General features: G+C 40.7%; 1 protein-coding gene across 1 annotated transcript; it reads left to right on the top strand.

Moving 5' to 3' along the window:
• Positions 1-5778: 5778 nt before the first annotated feature.
• Positions 5779-9081, top strand: LOC309801095 (UDP-N-acetylglucosamine--peptide N-acetylglucosaminyltransferase 110 kDa subunit-like; the record flags this gene model as incomplete). Its single annotated transcript, XM_082615543.1, is given in 2 exon segments — positions 5779-8615; positions 8618-9081. Coding segments are annotated over 2 exon segments (3138 nt in total). The 5' UTR covers positions 5779-5941.
• Positions 9082-18559: the final 9478 nt, after the last annotated feature.

The raw sequence follows: 18559 nt of genomic DNA, 5'->3' as shown, positions 1-18559 counted from the left end.
AATCACTCCTCATGACCTCTTCCTTCAAAGAAACATGATCCTGAGAAGTGTCCTTTGTTTGTCTTTGTGGAATAAGTGATGGGGATGCATCCTGGAGACCTGTGAGATGTTTAAATTGTGGCCTAATGAAACTAGGATGGAGAGTTCTGGAAAGATCTGGAAAGATGGCTGGTAGAGTGTGGCCAGATGTGGGAGAAGAGACACGTACAGAGAGAGGGAGAGGAAATTTTCAGAGGGAGACAATTAAACAAATAATTCAGTAAGTTTTGTTGTGTGGTGTGGGATGCAAGCCTTTCTCTCCCCCTTTCCTTCACAATCTCTTTGTTAAAGACTGTGTTTTTCATTAGTTTTACTAAGATAGGGTTTGCCGTTTTCTTTGGATACTGAGAATGGACCCATGGAAACAGTTACATTTGGGTTATCTCTGACTATCTTTAATGAAGAACATAAATATTGGCCACACTATCTATGCACATGCTATCACCATGCCTTTTTTGTTCTCTGTTCATATATCTAAGTCCTCTTCTTTGAGGTCAATCTCAAATCTCATCTGAAATGTACATTTATTGGTAGATTCAACCCATAATGAACTGTCCCTTCTCTGTGCTCCTTAGGCTCTGATTATGTATAAAAACTCATTTTTGAACTTAGACGCTGTCCAATATGATATATTAGTTATTTCACCAGCATATGTTATATCCTCAACACAGTTATAAGCTTTTGTGGGGCTGGGATCATACATTCTGTAATTTTTCTCAGTACTTACACTTACTTTGATAGAAAGCGCATTCATTCATCTAAACATCATTTATTGAGTGTTAATTAAATGTCTCAACTCAGTCAATATTGTTTGAATGAATGCATGCATGAATGAGGGAGTATGCAATAGGTAGCCTAATGTACCGCCCGATGTGAAAACACCAAAAACATAAACACAAAAGCAAGCCAAAAAGTGGCCCAGGACTTTCTGTAAAATATCCTGCTTTTGTTGGATGAGGCCATGAAAATCAAAATGCTCCTGAAAGGTCTTAAGAGCTGACCAAGAATAGTAAACAATTGAAATTCTCTCAGGCTTATTCAACCCTATCACTGGACACATTTATACCTCTCAGGAATGTTATTAAAAGAAGAGATTAATAAAGCTTTTATAGATGAGTTGATAAATCTCTAAATATTTAAATCTTCATTTCCTCCTAGGTTTCTCTAGTTTGGGTTTCCAAAAGATTTCAAGAAACCACAGGATAATTAAAAAATTAGACATTATCTTTCTTACCTTCATGTTTTTTTGATGGTAAACACATTTTATTTTCTCCATAGTGCTGCCCAATTTCCACCAGTACAGTTCTTAAGTGAATTTTGCTCTGGATGGTGGGATATATAAGATGTAAATGAATTGTTTGTATATGTTTTAGAATTCTTCAAAAGGGCCTGGCCATGGAAATGCATTGAATCTTACTTAAATAAGTAAAGTAACTTCCTCAGAATTATTATTTTATTCTGGTTAGGATACTCTCTGCCCTGGTTTGTTAAAATTTCCCTCTAGAGTGGTTTTAATTTTGTTTCTGATAGGGTCCTAGGATTTATTGCCACACCCATCCTGCATCTGGTTTTCTTTGAATTACTCTCCTTGCAGTTTCTGATTCATACAGGGCCTTACAGGTTAGTGACAACCTGGCCATCACAACTCTGGGAAGGACAGGCCTACTTTTCAGAGGTGTTGATGTTTTCTGTACCTGAAGGTTTTCAAGAGATATCAATCTTCCTCACCACCTCCCTTGGCCCTCTTAATGGACTAAGCAGTTCCTCATGAAAGTTCTGTAGGATATCTGTACTAACTTCTCCATATTGTTCCATCCTGAGTCTAAATTCCTGGCCTCAAGGTAATGTTAGATTTCTAGCTCCAGCCCCTATGTACATAAGGCCTATACTAAGGAATGGAACCCATACACATCAGTCTGCTCTTATTTCTCTGGATTTAATTTCTCTGTTACTTTCTGAAACATGCAGGTGTTCCTTTCTTTCTTTTAATCTCAGCTATGTGCTTTTAACATTTTCAAAACTGACCCAGAATTTACATGTGTCTCCAGTAAGAGTACATTAAATTGAGCTTAGTCTGCTCTTCTACTGGCATATTTGAGATCCAAATAATTTGCTACTTAACTGGATTCAGTTACCTGTATATTTCAGGCACCTAAAACTCACCATGTTCCAAATTTCCCCCTTTATTGTTAGTAATTTTCTTGGGAATCTGGATAACATTAGATGGAATAAAGTTAGTGAGTGGCCCAGGATTGCCTGAAATTGTGTTTGTCAGAGTGGCCAGGGAAAGTTAAGCAAAGAAGAAAACCAAATGAAAAACAGAATCACATTATTATGGCTGAGACAAGATTCCATGCAGAACTCTCTGTAGAGCTGGGTTGGGTCATAACTTATGCCAGAGCTCTAGGTGGGGTTGACACCATCTCATGCCAAGCTCTCAGTTCTGGGCTAACGTCATCTCTGGTCCACTCTATGGAGTGGAAACTTTGGAGGAATGGCCAGTGTGTTCCACAGTGTCGGAAGAGGGAAATTGTGAACATTACTTTCTAAATTGTGGAGGAACTAACCACTGTAAATGTGCCTTGAACTATGGTGTTTAATTTGACCAGTCAGATCAATGACTTTCCCCTTGAATGAAATGCTGCTACGTATATGAGCAGAAAAACAAAACTGGTATAAGGAATAGATAGCTAGTGGGAAGCAGCCGCATAGCCCAGGAAGATCAGCTCTGTGCTTTGTGACCACGTAGAGGAGTGAGATAGGGAGGGTGGGAGGGAGGGAGATGCAAGAGGGAAGAGATATGGGGACATATGTATATGTATAACTGATTTACTTTGTTAGAAAGCGGAAACTAACACACCATTGTAAAGCAATTATACTCCAATAAAGATGTTTAAAAAAAAACTAGTGTAAGGAGCTGGAGAGACTGGGAGTCTTATTTTCTCAGCAATTAACTTTTCCAAGACCATGACCTTCCCTTTGTGTCTCCTAGACCTTGGGGATGATCGCAACCCCTTGGGTTGGGTGATGGCAACCCCATCTTCACTAGAACCTCTATAGTGAACTTTGATTTTTCCCACTCCGTCTATCCATTGCATGTATGCAGTCAGACATTTGATCTTGGACTTTTACTGACAAAATATCCTTGAATATAACCATTTCTTTTCACTCCCACTGCTACTGCTTTTGTCACTGCCTTAACTAGGGCTTTATCTTTAAGTTCTTTATATAAATATATAAATATCTATATATAAATAAAATATACAAATAAATAAAATGTAATATTAATTCTGATGATTTTAAAGTCTTTTCTTGATAAAGACTTTTCCTGATAAATATACACAATATCTTATATAAATATTTTTGTATTATCTGTTCTTTTCTTAGAATTTTAGTCATATGATCCTATCTCTTGGTATGTCTAGAACTTTTTGATTGAATGCTGACTATTTTATTTGGCTTTTAAAATTTTTCTCAGTGTAAATGTTGTTTTGCTTCAAAATATTTTACTCTACCTGGAAGTAGCAAATCTTCAAATTACAATTTTTAAATGCTTTCAAATATCAATACTATAGGTGTCACAAAATCTAGAAAAATGACATTTGAAAATTAACTACTGCCAGATGTGTCTCTATAAATCTTTTTCCCCACTCTTGTAGCTATATATTCTTTAACTGCCTCCTCATATGACAGTTTATGTGTTTTAGAAATAAAATTTTAAGAAATAAACTTTCTAGTTTATAGACATAGATTTCTTTTCACATGGTTGATTAGAGTTTGCTTTTAGTTATTAATAGTTTAGAAAAGTTTATTTCAGTGTCACAATTTATTATTGATAATGTCGCATTAATGTTCATTGTTAACTTTGAGAAAACCTCTATGGATTACTTCCTCATAAATATTTACTATTATAAATGCATTACTGATTTCAGTACTGCTATAAGTTTGTGCATTACAGGAATTCTGATAAAATACTCATTCACACCATTCCATTACACACATTATTGGTGGGGTATATTCTTTTATTTCTTTCTTTATTTATTTTTGACTGTGTTGTGTCTTCGTTGCTGTGCGCAGGCTTTCTCTAGTTGCAGCGACTGGGGGATACTCTTTGTTGCGGTGTGCAGGCTTCTTATTGCGGTGGCTTCTCTTGTTGCAAAGCACAGGCTCTAGGCACACAAGCTTCAGTAGTTGTGGCTCGCAGGCTCAGTAGTTGTGGCTCACGGGCTCTAGAGTGAAGGCTCCATAGTCGTGGCACACGGTCTTAGTTGCTCCGCGGCATGTGGGATCTTCCCGGACCAGGGCTCGACCCCGTGTCCCCTGCATTGGCAGGTGGCTTCCTAACCACTGTGCCATCAGAGAAGCCCCTGGAGTATATTGGGTTTTTTTTTTTTTTTTTTGCGGTATGCTGGCCTCTCACTGTTGTGGCCTCTCCCCGTTGTGGGGCACAGGCTCTGGACATGCAGTCTCAGTGGCCATGGCTCACGGGCCTAGCCGCTACGCGGCATTTGGGATCTTCCCAGACTGGGGCACAAACCCGTGTCCCCTGCATCGGCAGGCAGACTCTCAACCACTGCACCACCAGGGAAGCCCTGGAGTATATTCTTGACAGAAGGAAATTTCCGTTTTGACTAAGCATTGAAGAAAACTGAATCTTTGACTTATCTTTCACATGCCTGATGATTGAAATAATTTTCCACAGAGTAACTTCTGGTTTTATACTTTTCAGTTCTTTTTTTCTTCTTCAAACGCACATGCTTTGAGAGCTGTGAAGTGCAAGATATGGCTATATTGTAAGGTGGTTTTTGTCCTTACGCTTCTGTGTCTTGTGCTAGTTAAGTCAGTAGAGTAGTCAGTAAGAGTACTGGAAGTTATTCCTGTAATGGGATATTATATAGTCAATTACATATGGTGGTGTCTGAAAATCACATAATAGCCTCACTTAAAACATCTCCTTAGCCAGATTTCAAAAAAGCCTGTTACCAATCTAATATGATCCAACATAGCAGAATATGATAGAGGGAAAATTGACAAAGAAATAGACGCTGGACTTACCTGATGGAAATTAAAATATCTCACTTTTGACAATTTTGCAAAAACCTATAATGACATGAACTAATTTCTAGGGTTCTTCATAGGACCTAAAAAGGAACCCATAGAGTTGTGGAACGAACAACAATAGAAGCTACTGTGATAAGAAGCCCGGGCACCGCAACAAAGAGTAGCCCCCGCTCGCCGCAACTACAGAAAGCCTGCACGCAGCACTGAAGACCCAACGCAGCCAAAATAAAAATAAATAAATAAAAATAAATAAATTTATCTTTTAAAAAGTAATACTCAGGTTTGAGGCATGAGAAATTTGATGAGGAGCAATTAGCTAATGTTTGCAGAACTTTTAAAATATCAAACTCGGTCTCTAAGATTTTAGCATTCTATACAACATCAGTTACTTATTAGTGGTTTGGGAAGGCCAATTTAAAATTTTCTCATCTTACTGTATTGAAATTCACAGCCCTAATGTTTTCCACGTTGACTATATGAATGATGAAGAAAAGTCAATCATGTATTTCATTTCCAACTGGACAGAAAACAATATTTTAAAAAGGCCTACTGACTTTTGATTTCTTCTAAGGCAAATGGATAGGTATTTTTTATTCCCTGATTAGGAGAAAAATGGTGGAAGAGGGCAGGGTTAAGAATTAAGATTTCAAGAGCATGAGAGGTAGATGGCCAACCATAGTTCCTAAGGTTCGGTGCCTGTAACTGTTGCCACCGCTTAAGCGTGCCAAAACAGTGGTATGGCTGCTGCGCTCGTGTTTGCTACCACTAGAAACATTCTTGCCAGTAGTGGTGGCAGCGGGACTCAATTACCCCCTTTTTTCACTCTCTCCAGAAGCTCCAGATGGCGTCTTCCGTGGGCAACGTGGCCAACAGCACAGAACCAACGAAACGTATGCTTTCCTTCCAAGGGTTAGCTGAGCTGGCACATCGAGAATATCAGGCAGGAGATTCTGAGACAGCTGAGAGACACTGCATGCAGCTCTGGAGACAAGAGCCAGGCAATACTGATGTACTTTTATTACTTTCATCTATACACTTCCAGCGTCGAAGGCTGGACAGATCTGCGCACTTTAGTACTCTGGCAATTAAACAGAACCCTCTTCTGGCAGAAGCCTATTCGAATTTGGGGAATGTGTACAAGGAAAGAGGACAGTTGCAGGAAGCAATTGAGCATTACCGGCATGCGTTGCGTCTCAAACCAGATTTCATCGATGGTTATATTAACCTGGCAGCCGCTTTGGTAGCAGCAGGCGACATGGGAGGGGCAGTACAAGCTTATGTCTCTGCTCTTCAGTACAATCCTTCTTTGTACTGTGTTCGCAGTGACCTGGGGAACCTGCTCAAAGCCCTGGGTGGCTTAGAAGAAGCCAAGGCATGTTATTTGAAAGCAATTGAGATGCAACCGAACTTTGCAGTAGCTTGGAGTAATCTTGGCTGTGTTTTCAATGCACAAGGGGAGATTTGGCTTGCAATTCATCACTTTGAAAAGGCTGTCACCCTTGACCCCAATTTTCTGGATGCTTATATCAATTTAGGAAATGTCTTCAATGAGGCACGGATTTTTGACAGAGCTGTGGCAGCTTACCTTCGTGCCCTAAGCTTGAGTCCAAATCATGCAGTGGTACATGGCAACCTGGCTTGTGTATACTATGAGCAAGGCCTGATGGATCTGGCAGTAGACACCTACAGGCGAGCTATTGAATTGCAACCACATTTCCCTGATGCTTACTGCAACCTAGCCAACGCTCTCAAAGAGAAGGGCAGTGTTGCTGAAGCAGAAGATTGTTATCATACAGCTCTCCGGCTGTGTCCCACCCATGCAGACTCTCTGAATAACCTAGCCAATATCAAAGGAGAACAGGGAAACAGTGAAGAGGCAGTTCGCTTGTATCGTAAAGCATTAGAGCTCTGCCCAGACTTTGCTGATGCCCATTCAAATTTAGCCAGTGTATTGAAGCAGCAGGGAAAACTGCACGAAGCTCTGATGCATTATAAGGAGGCTATTCGAATCAGTCCTACCTTTGCTGATGCGTACTGTAATATGGGAAACACTCTATGGGAGATGCAGGATGTTCAGGGAGCCTTGCAGTGTTATACTCGTGCCATTCAGATCAACCCTGCATTTGCGGATGCCCACAGCAATCTGGCTTCCATTCACCAGGATTCAGGGAATATTCCAGAAGCAATTGCTTCTTATCGCACTGTCCTGAAGCTTCAACCTGCTTTTCCTGATGCTTATTGTAATTTGGCTCATTGCCTGCAGGTTGTCTGTGATTGGACAGACTATGATGAGCGAATGAAGAAGTTGGTCAGCATTGTGGCTGACCAGTTGGAGAAGAATAGGTTGCCTTCTGTGCAGCCTCATCATAGTATGCTCTATCCTCTTCCTCATGGCTTCAGGAAGGCTATTGCTGAGAGGCATGGGAACCTCTGCTTGGCTAATATAAGTGTCCTTCATAAACCACCGTATGAACATCCAAAAGACTTGAAGCTCAGTGATGGTCGACTGCGTGTAGGATACGTGAGTTCTGACTTTGGGAATCATCCTACTTCTCACCTTATGCAGTCTATTCCAGGCATGCACAATCCTGATAAATTTGAGATATTCTGTTATGCCCTGAGCCCACATGATGGCACAAACTTCCGAGCGAAGGTGATGGCAGAAGCCAATCATTTCACTGATCTTTCTCAGATTCCATGCAATGGGAAAGCAGCTGATCGCATCCATCAAGATGGTATACACATCCTTGTAAATATGAATGGTTATACCAGGGGTGCTCGAAATGAACTCTTTGCTCTCAGGCCAGCTCCTATTCAGGCAATGTGGCTGGGGTACCCTGGGACTAGTGGCGCCCTTTTCATGGATTATATCATCACTGATCAGGAAACGTCACCTGCTGAAGTTGCTGAGCAGTATTCTGAGAAACTGGCTTATATGCCCCATACGTTCTTTATTGGTGATCATGCTAATATGTTCCCTCACCTGAAGAAAAAAGCCGTCATCGATTTTAAGTCCAATGGGCACCTTTATGACAATCGGATTGTGCTGAATGGCATCGACCTCCAAGCATTTCTTGATAGTCTATCAGATGTGCAAATAGTCAAGATGAAATGTCCTGATGGAGAAGACAACGCAGACAGCAGTAATACAGCTCTTAATATGCCTGTCATTCCTATGAATACTGTTGCAGAAGCAGTTATTGAAATGATTAACAGAGGACAAATTCAGATTACAATTAATGGATTCAGTATTAGCAGTGGACTGGCAACTACCCTGATCAACAATAAGGCTGCCACTGGAGAGGAGGTTCCCCGTACCATTATTGTAACCACACGTTCTCAGTACGGGTTACCGGAAGATGCCATTGTCTACTGTAACTTTAATCAGTTATACAAAATTGACCCATCTACTTTGCAGATGTGGGCAAATATTCTGAAGCGTGTTCCCAATAGTGTACTGTGGCTGTTGCGTTTTCCAGCAGCAGGAGAAGCTAATATTCAACAGTACACACAAAATATGGCCTTCCCCCGAACCGTATCATTTTTTCCCCTGTTGCTCCTAAAGAGGAACATGTTCGGAGAGGCCAGCTGGCTGATGTCTGCTTGGACACTCCACTCTGTAATGGCCACACCACAGGGATGGATGTCCTTTGGGCAGGGACCCCCATGGTGACTATGCCAGGAGAGACTCTTGCTTCCCGAGTTGCAGGTTCCCAGCTCACTTGTTTAGGCTGTCTTGAGCTGATTGCTAAAAATAGGCAAGAATATGAAGAGATAGCTGTGAAACTGGGAACTGATCTTGAATACCTGAAGAAAATTCGTGGCAAAGTCTGGAAGCAGAGAACATCTAGCCCTCTGTTCAACACCAAACAATACACAATGGAACTAGAGCGGCTCTATCTACAGATGTGGGGGCATTATGCAGCTGGCAACAAACCTGATCACATGATTAAGCCTGTTGAAGTCACTGAGTCGGCCTAAATAATGGCTGTGTGCCCAGGAGAATTACCCCTGTAGCTGAGCCTCAACCTTCTGGGGGAAAGGGAACTACTTTTTCAATATCATGGTGCAGATGGGTGACAGACGATAAGAAATAGCACAGCCAGACTTGCTTCCTGCATGATCACGATAGGGAGAGACCCAAGAGATGCGAAACTGCTGTTCCACAAGGAGTCTCCATCGAATTTTGCAGCAGCCAGGTGTCTGGAAGGTCTGGAAGGTAAGTCTGGAAGGTAAGTCTGGAAGGTCTGATCTCCCTTGGTCTTCCAGGGGATGGATGGTTAGTGTGGAAGGGAGATAGAGGTTGCCCAGCCATTTTGTGATTATCATGGATTGATTGAGTCTTCTGAATTAATTTTTTTCTTTATATTTTGGGTATTGGAGCTTTTAAAAATGTTTGGTTTCAGGTATTTTTATTCATGTGAAGTGTATATGATTCTCTTGAGATAAGGTTTTAAGCTAAAATATTCCTTGTTTTAGTTTCTGAACTCTACAGATAAATGGGGACTTTGCTGGTGTAGTCTTTTTATAGGTTTTATAAACCACTTGAGCCTCTATCAGTCACTTTAGTGTCTGACATAACGTTTGGGACTCTCAGTGCTTTGTTGGTTTGTAGATGATGGTCTCAATTCTTTTTCTGGTCCGTTTCCTTCTTCCCTTCCCCCCACTTTAAAAATTCTCCTGTAACTTGGCTAACAAAATACCAAGTGTGATTCAAAACCTCCCAGAGTGTTTCTCTTCAACACATCATCTGGTGCCAAATGAAGATTCTTAGGAGTGCTTATTAATTATGAAGGGCACAGTTGTGGTACTGTCACTGATGATAATAATAATGGATTTTTGGCCTAGAGTTTTGACCTATTTCACCAGTGTTTTACCATTGACTGCCCGTCTATGCTGCTTCCAAAAGTGATAGTGTGTGATAAGATTTTTACTTTCACTTCTAAAGTTTGTTTTTTTTAGGTGAGTCCTGTTCTTCCTTTTTCTTTCAGCAGAAATGAAATCCCAGGTAAGTATAAGTATTCAAATATTTGATCAGTAAGTCACAGTTATCTCCAGTACATTAAATAACTTTCATCAAAAAACATGTTATAGGTAAAAAGCTCTGAAGGACCAGCTATGTATTCATATACATATGTTTCAGGCCTTCTAGGGTATTATATATAATAACTTGTCTTCTGGTCGTGGTCTTGAAGTCTTTATGGATTCAGCCTCAGTAGTAGTGAACTGCACTGCTACTTGGTTTGGAGTACAAATTAGACTTTAGCCCTCCTGGAGGTTGAGTTTTGGGTATTGAAAACCATAGGAATGAAATTATTGTATTTCAACAAAGGATCGAGGGCTTGAGGCTTAAACAAGCCAACATATGTGTGGGAAGCAGTCAGCCTTGAGAGCAGGCTACGGACATGCCAGGCATGCCGCCGCTGCTCGAAGGGACTGTCCCTACTTGTTCCCCTCCTTGTTCCATTCCACGGGAGATAAATCACCAGGGCCCAGAAATCAGAAGGAATGTGAAATGAGACAAGCCAATCTGTCTCCACCCTGCACGTGCAGGTTATTTTGGATGATTCTGGGTTTATGGGTTTTCTCCCAGGGAAGTTAACCTTGAGCCGAGACAGTTATTAGATAATGTAAACCACTGTCTGGCAACCTTCCCTTTTCTAGTCTATATAATCTGCAACTGTAGCATAATAAAACTTGCCTTGCAACCATCAGTTGTCTTGGTCCTTCTGACCCCATTCGTCGGTGCTACTTCAGTTCCTTACCCCGTCCCTTCTGACCCTGGGCGGTGAAATCCTCTTTCTGAGGCTGGTCCGCGGCAAGTGGCGCCCGAACAGGGACCTGAAGCGTGAAGCCACTTAAAAGAAAAAGAAAGTGCAGGTAAGAGAACCCTTATGCAAAATATGTGTGGACACGAGTAAAAGTGAAACTAATAGAGGCATAAGGCAACAGTCAGAAGTAAAATAAGATGGGGCAAAAGGGCTCAAAGGAGCGTGAATTATTTGCTCTGGTTTTACTTTTGATGCTTAAAGCTCGGGGTAATAAAGTTTCTACCTCATGGTTGACTGAATTTTTGCAGCATATCCATGATGTATCTCCCTGGTTTCCTGATGGCGGCTCTGTGACATAGAAATCTGGCAGAAAGTTGGAGAAGATTTAAAAAATTATTATGAGTCTTGAGGGCCTACTCATACTGCCGTTGTTACATTTAGTTTGTGGAATCTGATAAAAATATGTTTAGGTTCTTCTCATGATAGTGTTGATTTGAATGTAAAGTCAGAAAAACATAAGCCTCTGACAGAAGAAAAGACTGTATTATCAGCTACTGTGTGGCCACTTCCTAAACCGAAAGAGCTAATCAATTTAAATATTTCAGATGAAGAGGAACATTTTGACTTAACAGATGAGGCTTTTAAACATAAAAGAGAGAAATATCCTGAGGATGATTTTCTAATGGCTATAATAGATAAGTCAGTGCAAAAGCTGCAAATTAGTAAGGACTGTCTTCCTCAAAATTCTCCATCTGTAAAAATGCTCAGTCCCTTGCAACGTGCTGTACAAGCAGCAATAAAACGAGGAGAAGATCCTATTTTCTGTTGTCCTGTCACGGAAAGACCTGATCCTAATAATCCTCAACAGGCTATTAGGGAGCATCAGGCTCTTCCCTTTAAAGTTTTGAAAGATTTAAAATCGGCTTGTGCTCAATGTGGGCCCACTGCTCCTTTTACTACTGCTATGGTTGACACTATTACAGGAGAAGCTCTTCCCCCTGCTGATTGGCAGTCTATTGCACGAGCTTGTTTAAATGGTGGAGATTATTTAATATGGAAGTTTGATTTTTATGAACGGGCTGCTGAACAAGCAGAAAAGAATGCTACCCATGATATTCCAGTTGATTATCATCTGCTGATTGGGGAAGGACCATATATTTCTTTACAAGATCGATTAACTTATCCCTTTGTTGCTTATCCTCAAATAAATCATTTGGCATTACAAGCCTGGAGGAAATTATCTTCTACACACAAAACTGAGGATCTTTCAAAAGTTACGCAGGGGGCCTCCCTGGTGGCGCAGTGGTTGAGAGTCCACCTGCCGATGCAGGGGATACGGGTTCGTGCCCCGGTCTGGGAGGATCCCATATGCCGCGGAGCGGCTGGGCCCGTGAGCCATGGCCGCTGGGCCTGCGCATCCGGAGCCTGTGCTCCGCAACGGGGGAGGCCACAACAGTGAGAGGCCCGCATACCGCAAAAAGAAAAAAAAAAAAATTTAGGCAGGGACCTGATGAACCATATGCTGATTTTGTAGATAGATTGTTACAGCCGGTGGGGAGACTCATTGTGGATGGACTCACTGGTACAATTGTAGTTAAGCAACTTGCTTTTGAAAACGCTAATAATGCATGTCAGGCTGCGATTCGACCTTGGAGAAAACGGGGAACATTGGAGGATTATATTCGCCTTTGTGCAGACATTGGGCCTGCTTATATACAGGGTGCTGCTATGGCTGCAGCGTTAACTAAAGTGGGGTTTAAAAACAATCCAAAGAGAACAAAGACTAGTTTTAAATGCGGAAAGGCAGGTCATTTTGCTGGAGAATGTGGATCTTTTCATTGTAACCCTGCTCCTTCCTTCCCTACTCAAAAACCTCCAGATGGTCCGAAAATCCCTGGTTTATGCCCTAAATGCAGTAGGGGAAAACGTTGGGCACGAGATTGTCGCTCAGTGGCCCACAAGGATGGAACACCACTGTCGGGAAACTCCTCCCGGGGCCTTCCCCGGCCCCAACAGATAATAGGGGCAATGTCTGTGTATCCTCCTCAAACTATCAATCAGACATTAACCAAAAACAAAAACATACAATATCTTTGCTCTCCAGAGAAACAGCAGGAAGCGCAGGACTGGACCACAGTACCTCTGCCCGATATGTATTAACTCCTGAAATGGGTCCTCAGGCCTTCTCTACGGGCATCTATGGACCTTTACCCAAGGGTTTGATGGGACTATTATTGGGAAGAAGTAGTGTCACCATGAAGGCTTTAACTATTATGCCAGGAGTCATAGATTGTGACTACGAAGGAGAAATAAAAATCATGGCACAAACTATTAAAAATATAATAATGATTTCTCCTGGGGATAAAATTGCACAATTGCTACTTTTGCCCTTTGTACCTCATGGACAAATTTTACAACATCAAAAGAGAGACACAAAGGCTTTTGGATCATCTAATGCTGCCTACTGGATTCAGAAGATAGGGAAAGAACGTCCAGAAAGGAAATGAACCATTAATGGAAAGGTTTTTTCACGTTTGTTAGACACTGGAGCTGATGTCTCTGTTATGACACAGATTCACTGGCATAAACATTGGCCCGTTAGTCCTACTATTACAGAACTTCAAGGAATAGGACAGAGTTCTTCTCCTATGCAAAGTAGTCAGTTATTATTATGGCAAGATAGTGAGGGCCATTCAGGATACTTCCAGCCTTATGTTTTGCCTAGGCTGCCCTTAAACCTCTGGGGCCGAGATATATTAAAAGAAATGGGAGTATTACTTTATAGTCCAAATTCTCAAGTCTCTAATATGATGTTGGATCAAGGATTTCTTCCCACAAAAGGGCTGGGAACAAATCAACAAGGAACTGTCTATCCTATTGATGTGAAAGTAAAAAATGATAGACAAGGTTTGGGTTTTTCTTAGGGGCCTTGGATTCTCCTCCACTCACTGCTGATCCAATTACTTGGCTGAGTGATGACCCTGTATGGGTGGACCAATGGCCCCTCACAAAGGAGAAATTAGAAGCTGCAGAACAATTAGTACTGGAACAATTAGGGCATTTAGAAATTTCCAATAGTCCTTGGAATACTCCTCTTTTTATTACCAAGAAAAAATCTGGAAAATATAGGTTATTACAGGATCTAAGAGCTGTTACTAAAACTATGCTAATAATGGGAGCTCTTCAAGCAGGCCTACCCTCTCCAACAGCCATACCACACAATTATCATCTTTTAGTTATAGATTTAAAAGATTGTTTTTTTCACTATTCCTTTGTTTCCTGAAGATAGAAAACATTTTGCTTTTAGCTTGCCTTCCTTAAACTTTAAGGAACCCATGAGGAGATTTCAATGGAAAGTATTGCCTCAGGGCATGGCAAATAGTCCTACATTATGCCAAAACTATGTGGCTCAGGCCTTAACTCCTGTGAGAAAAAGGTTTCCAACGTTATATCTCATACATTATATGGATGATATACTTTTAGCCACTGATAATATTTCTTTATTAGAGACTGCTTTTCAATTTTTACAACAATCCTTACAATCATTTGGCTTGGTCATTGCCTCAGAAAAAATTCAAAGACAATCTCCATTTTCCTATTTGGGAAAATATATTGATAACACTACCATTAGGCCTCAAAAACTGCAAATTCGAGTTGATAATTTAAAAACATTAAAGGATTTTCAAAAATTACTTGGAGATATTAATTGGCCAAGGCCTTCCTTAAAACTTACTACTGCTCAATTAGAGCCTTTGTTTGATATTCTTAAAGGTGACTCAGATCCTTCTACTTCACGCTCTATGACTCCAGAAGCACTTCAAGCTTTACAAATAGTTAATAGAGCTATCAGCTCTGCACAATTAACTCGAATACATACTCACCTGCCTATTTCCGTAATTGCTTGTCCAACACCTCATGTGCCTACTGCCATCTTATGGCAAACTGTTGGAATTATTGAATGGATTCATATGAAAACTACATCCTCTAAGGTTATTAACCCTTATTTTGAACTTAGTAGTAAGCTAATAATGCAAGGTAGAACTAGATGCTTACAACTTCTGGGTATAGAAACTTCTCAAATTATTATCCCTTATTCAGTTAGTCAACAAAATTGGCTTTTTCAACATAGTAATGAATGGGGTCTTGCTCTTGCAGGATTTTCAGGTACCTTGGAATGCCATTACCCTGCTGATAAATTGATCCAATTCGACAAAGTTAACTGTTATATCTTTCCTTCTATAATTAGGCAACAGCCTATTCCTCACGTACCTTTGGTTTTTACAGACGGTTCTTCTTCAGGAGTGGCTACTGTAATCATTGACGACGGAACCAAACTCATTAAACAAACTTCCTTGACTTCAGCTCAACGTGTTGAACTGTATGCTGTCATTATGGCTTTTAAACATTTGCCTTCTATATCTTTTAATTTGTTTTCTGATAGTAAATATCTTATCAGCTTATTATTTCTTCTGGAGACTGCGACCAGAGGACATACTAATGACCCTGAATTATCATCCTCTTTTCGTTTGCTTCAACAGCTTATTCGTTCCCACGATGGTCGTGTGCAGCTCTGCATATCCGTGCTCATTCTAACTTGCCTGGTCCATTGTCTAAACTTAATGCGACTGCAGATGTTTTAACTCGATCTAAACGTGATCTTTATCCTGTGCGTTTTCCTCCCAAAAATAAAGTTAAAGTTCCTCTTCCTCCTCAATCTCTTTTCCCTAAAGCAGGACATATCCCAATTTACCGTCCTCCTCCTTTCCGTTCGTCATGCTGTCAAGAATGGCTAAGGCATTGCATTCATTATCTTCATACTGTTGATACTCATGGTCCATGTCCTGGACACCCTCATATTATGGTAAGTTATGATCAAACTGCTTCACAAGCAGCACAGCAATCGCATGCTTTACACCATCAGTCGGCGGCTACATTACGCAAACAATTTTCCCTTACTCGTGAAGCCGCCCGACAAATTGTTAAGCAATGCCCACAGTGCTTACCTCACCTTCCTGTTCCACATTATGGTGTTAATCCTCGTGGATTATTACCTAGTCATTTATGGCAAATGGATGTTACTCATATCCCGTCTTTTGGGAAATTACAATTTGTTCATGTCACTATTGATACTTATTCTGGTTTCCTCTGTGCTACAGCACGGACCCGGGAAGCTACTAAACATGTTATCACTCATTTATTACACTGTTTTGCTTTCATGAACCTTCATTTTACAGGAACCAACATTACTCTTACAGGCCCGGCTACCAGCCGACGAGAGGATCTTAAGGATACCATCATTTGGTATAAAAATGGGCAAGCTATTAATATTAGAGGTCGAATCTCATATGCCTCACCACTTCGGGATTCCGCTATTACTATAGCCAAGGTTCCAGGTGAAGATTCAGGAAATTATTTCTGTGTGAAGCATTTACTTGGAGGACAAGGGATACTTATAGTTGGACATAAGGTTACTATTCTTAACAGAAAATCAAAACCTCAATTTCCTCCTTTTATGACCATTAACTTTGCTGGATCCAATTTTGAATGTTGCAATGCATCTTGGAATAATAACCAAATATGGTGTACTACAGATCATACCAAGGGGTCAATTCTTGTCTCTTCTATTCCCATCATAGATAGGTTTATCACATTTCAAAAGAACTGGGATATATGGAAACTAGCTCTAACTTATTCCAATACACCTGTTATAACTTGTGTTGCTCCTCCATATACACTTTTGATTGGTTCTATTAACATTGGTAATTCTTCCAAAGGAGGATATAATATTAGCTGTGTTCATTGTATTTTTGGCAGTTGTATGTTCCCTTCTGCAGGAACACAATCTGTGCTTATACTAAGGCAACCCATATATGTTATGGTGCCTGTACATCTGAGAGAACCTTGGTATGAAGATACTGGAGTACAGGCATGGGTGGAACTCACCAAAGCCTTGCAGAGAAGGAGACGCTTTATTGGGTGGCTAATAGTAAGTTTACTTGCCTTGGCTGCTCTGTCTGCTACCGCAGCTACTGCCCGTCTTGCTCTTTCACAGAGTATTAATCATGCTCACTTTGCTAATCAATTATCTCAAAATACCAGTCTTGCTTAATCTTTACAAAGTCGCATAGATTTACAGATTAATAACAAGTTAGATGAATTTAAAAACGCAACTTTGAGGATTGGAGATCAGATGGCAGCATTAAAATTGAGGATGCGTTTAGCTTGTCATGCAAAGTATACGTGGATTTGTGTTATTCCTTACAAGTACAATGACTGTATTTGGGAATGGGAAAAAGTAAAAATGCATCTGCTGAGTGTTTGGTCAGATAATTATATTAGTCTTGATCTTAAGAAATTAAATGCTGAAATTCAGGATATACAAAATGCACATCTTGATGATATTTCACCAGAAGATGTAATTCAAACTTTACTGGATCATTTAAAGTGGTTAAACCCTTAGTCGTGGATTACTAGAGGGTTGTCAGGATTTATTACCCTGGCCATAATTTGCCTATTATTGATAATAATCTTCTCATGTCTGTTTCGTATCCTCATGCAACAGTATACTACTCTCGGCACTAAGCTTCATGGAATTATTTGGCAGCAAAAAATAAAAAATAAAAAAGGGGGACCTGTGGGAAGCAGTCAGCCTTGAGAGCCGGCTACAGACATGCCAGGCATGCTGCCGCTGCTCGAAGGGACTGTCCCTACTTGTTCCCCTCCTTGTTCCATTCCATGGGAGATAAATCACCAGGGCCCAGAAATCAGAAAGAATGTGAAATGAGACAAGCCAATCTGTCTCCACCCTGCACGTGCAGGTTATTTTGGATGATTCTGGGTTTATGGGTTTTCTCCCAGGGAAGTTAACCTTGAGCCGAGACAGTCATTAGATAATGTAAACCACCGTCTGGCAACCTTCCCTTTTCTGGTCTATATAATCTGCAACTGTAGCATAATAAAACTTGCCTTGCAACCATCAGTTGTCTTGGTCCTTCTGACCCCATTCGTCGGTGCTACTTCAGTTCCTTACCCCGTCCCTTCTGACCCTGGGCGGTGAAATCCTCTTTCTGAGGCTGGTCCGTGGCACATATGAATATGTTTTTGTCTTGCTGTCCTGCACACATGCTGTCTAGTAACAGATATTTTGTCTGCTAGTAGTGTTTTAGATTATGTCTTTCCAAAGCGCTGAGGCAGTGCACCTATTTTGAAGTTGTAGCTGATGCCTGAACGTATCCTAGCTGACAAATTATTGATTAATGAAAACATGAATTTCTGAAAGATTTGTACTGTTAACCAAAATCTGAGCAAGGAGTCTCAAATGTAATTCTTAGCCAGAATTACATGTTAATGAACCATTTAACAGTGTAAATCAAGGAACATCAATGTAGGGATTTCTTTTCATTTATTTCTTACCTGCTTGAAATATCAGTTAAAGGTTGCCAGCTTGGTTGCAGATGAACGGACGTTTGAAGTTCCCCGAACTACTTAATGTGGAATAGGATACTAGACTTCCAACGCCCTCAAGGCTGTGACCTTGCAGCCATTTTACATAGCACATCATCCTCCTATAGGGATGAACCTTTCCCTGGCCCGAAAAGTAGCCACTCCGTTGAAGCTTCGCTTATTGTAACAGGCTTTTGTTTCCAGGTTACATGTCTGTGGAAGACTTAATTCTGAATAGAGATATA

This window comes from Mesoplodon mirus (genome assembly GCF_964341445.2).
Source record: "Mesoplodon mirus genome assembly, chromosome: 3".
NCBI lineage: Eukaryota > Metazoa > Chordata > Mammalia > Artiodactyla > Ziphiidae > Mesoplodon > Mesoplodon mirus.
Note: the sequence above shows the minus strand (reverse complement) of the source record. Positions and strands in the feature narration are given on the sequence as shown.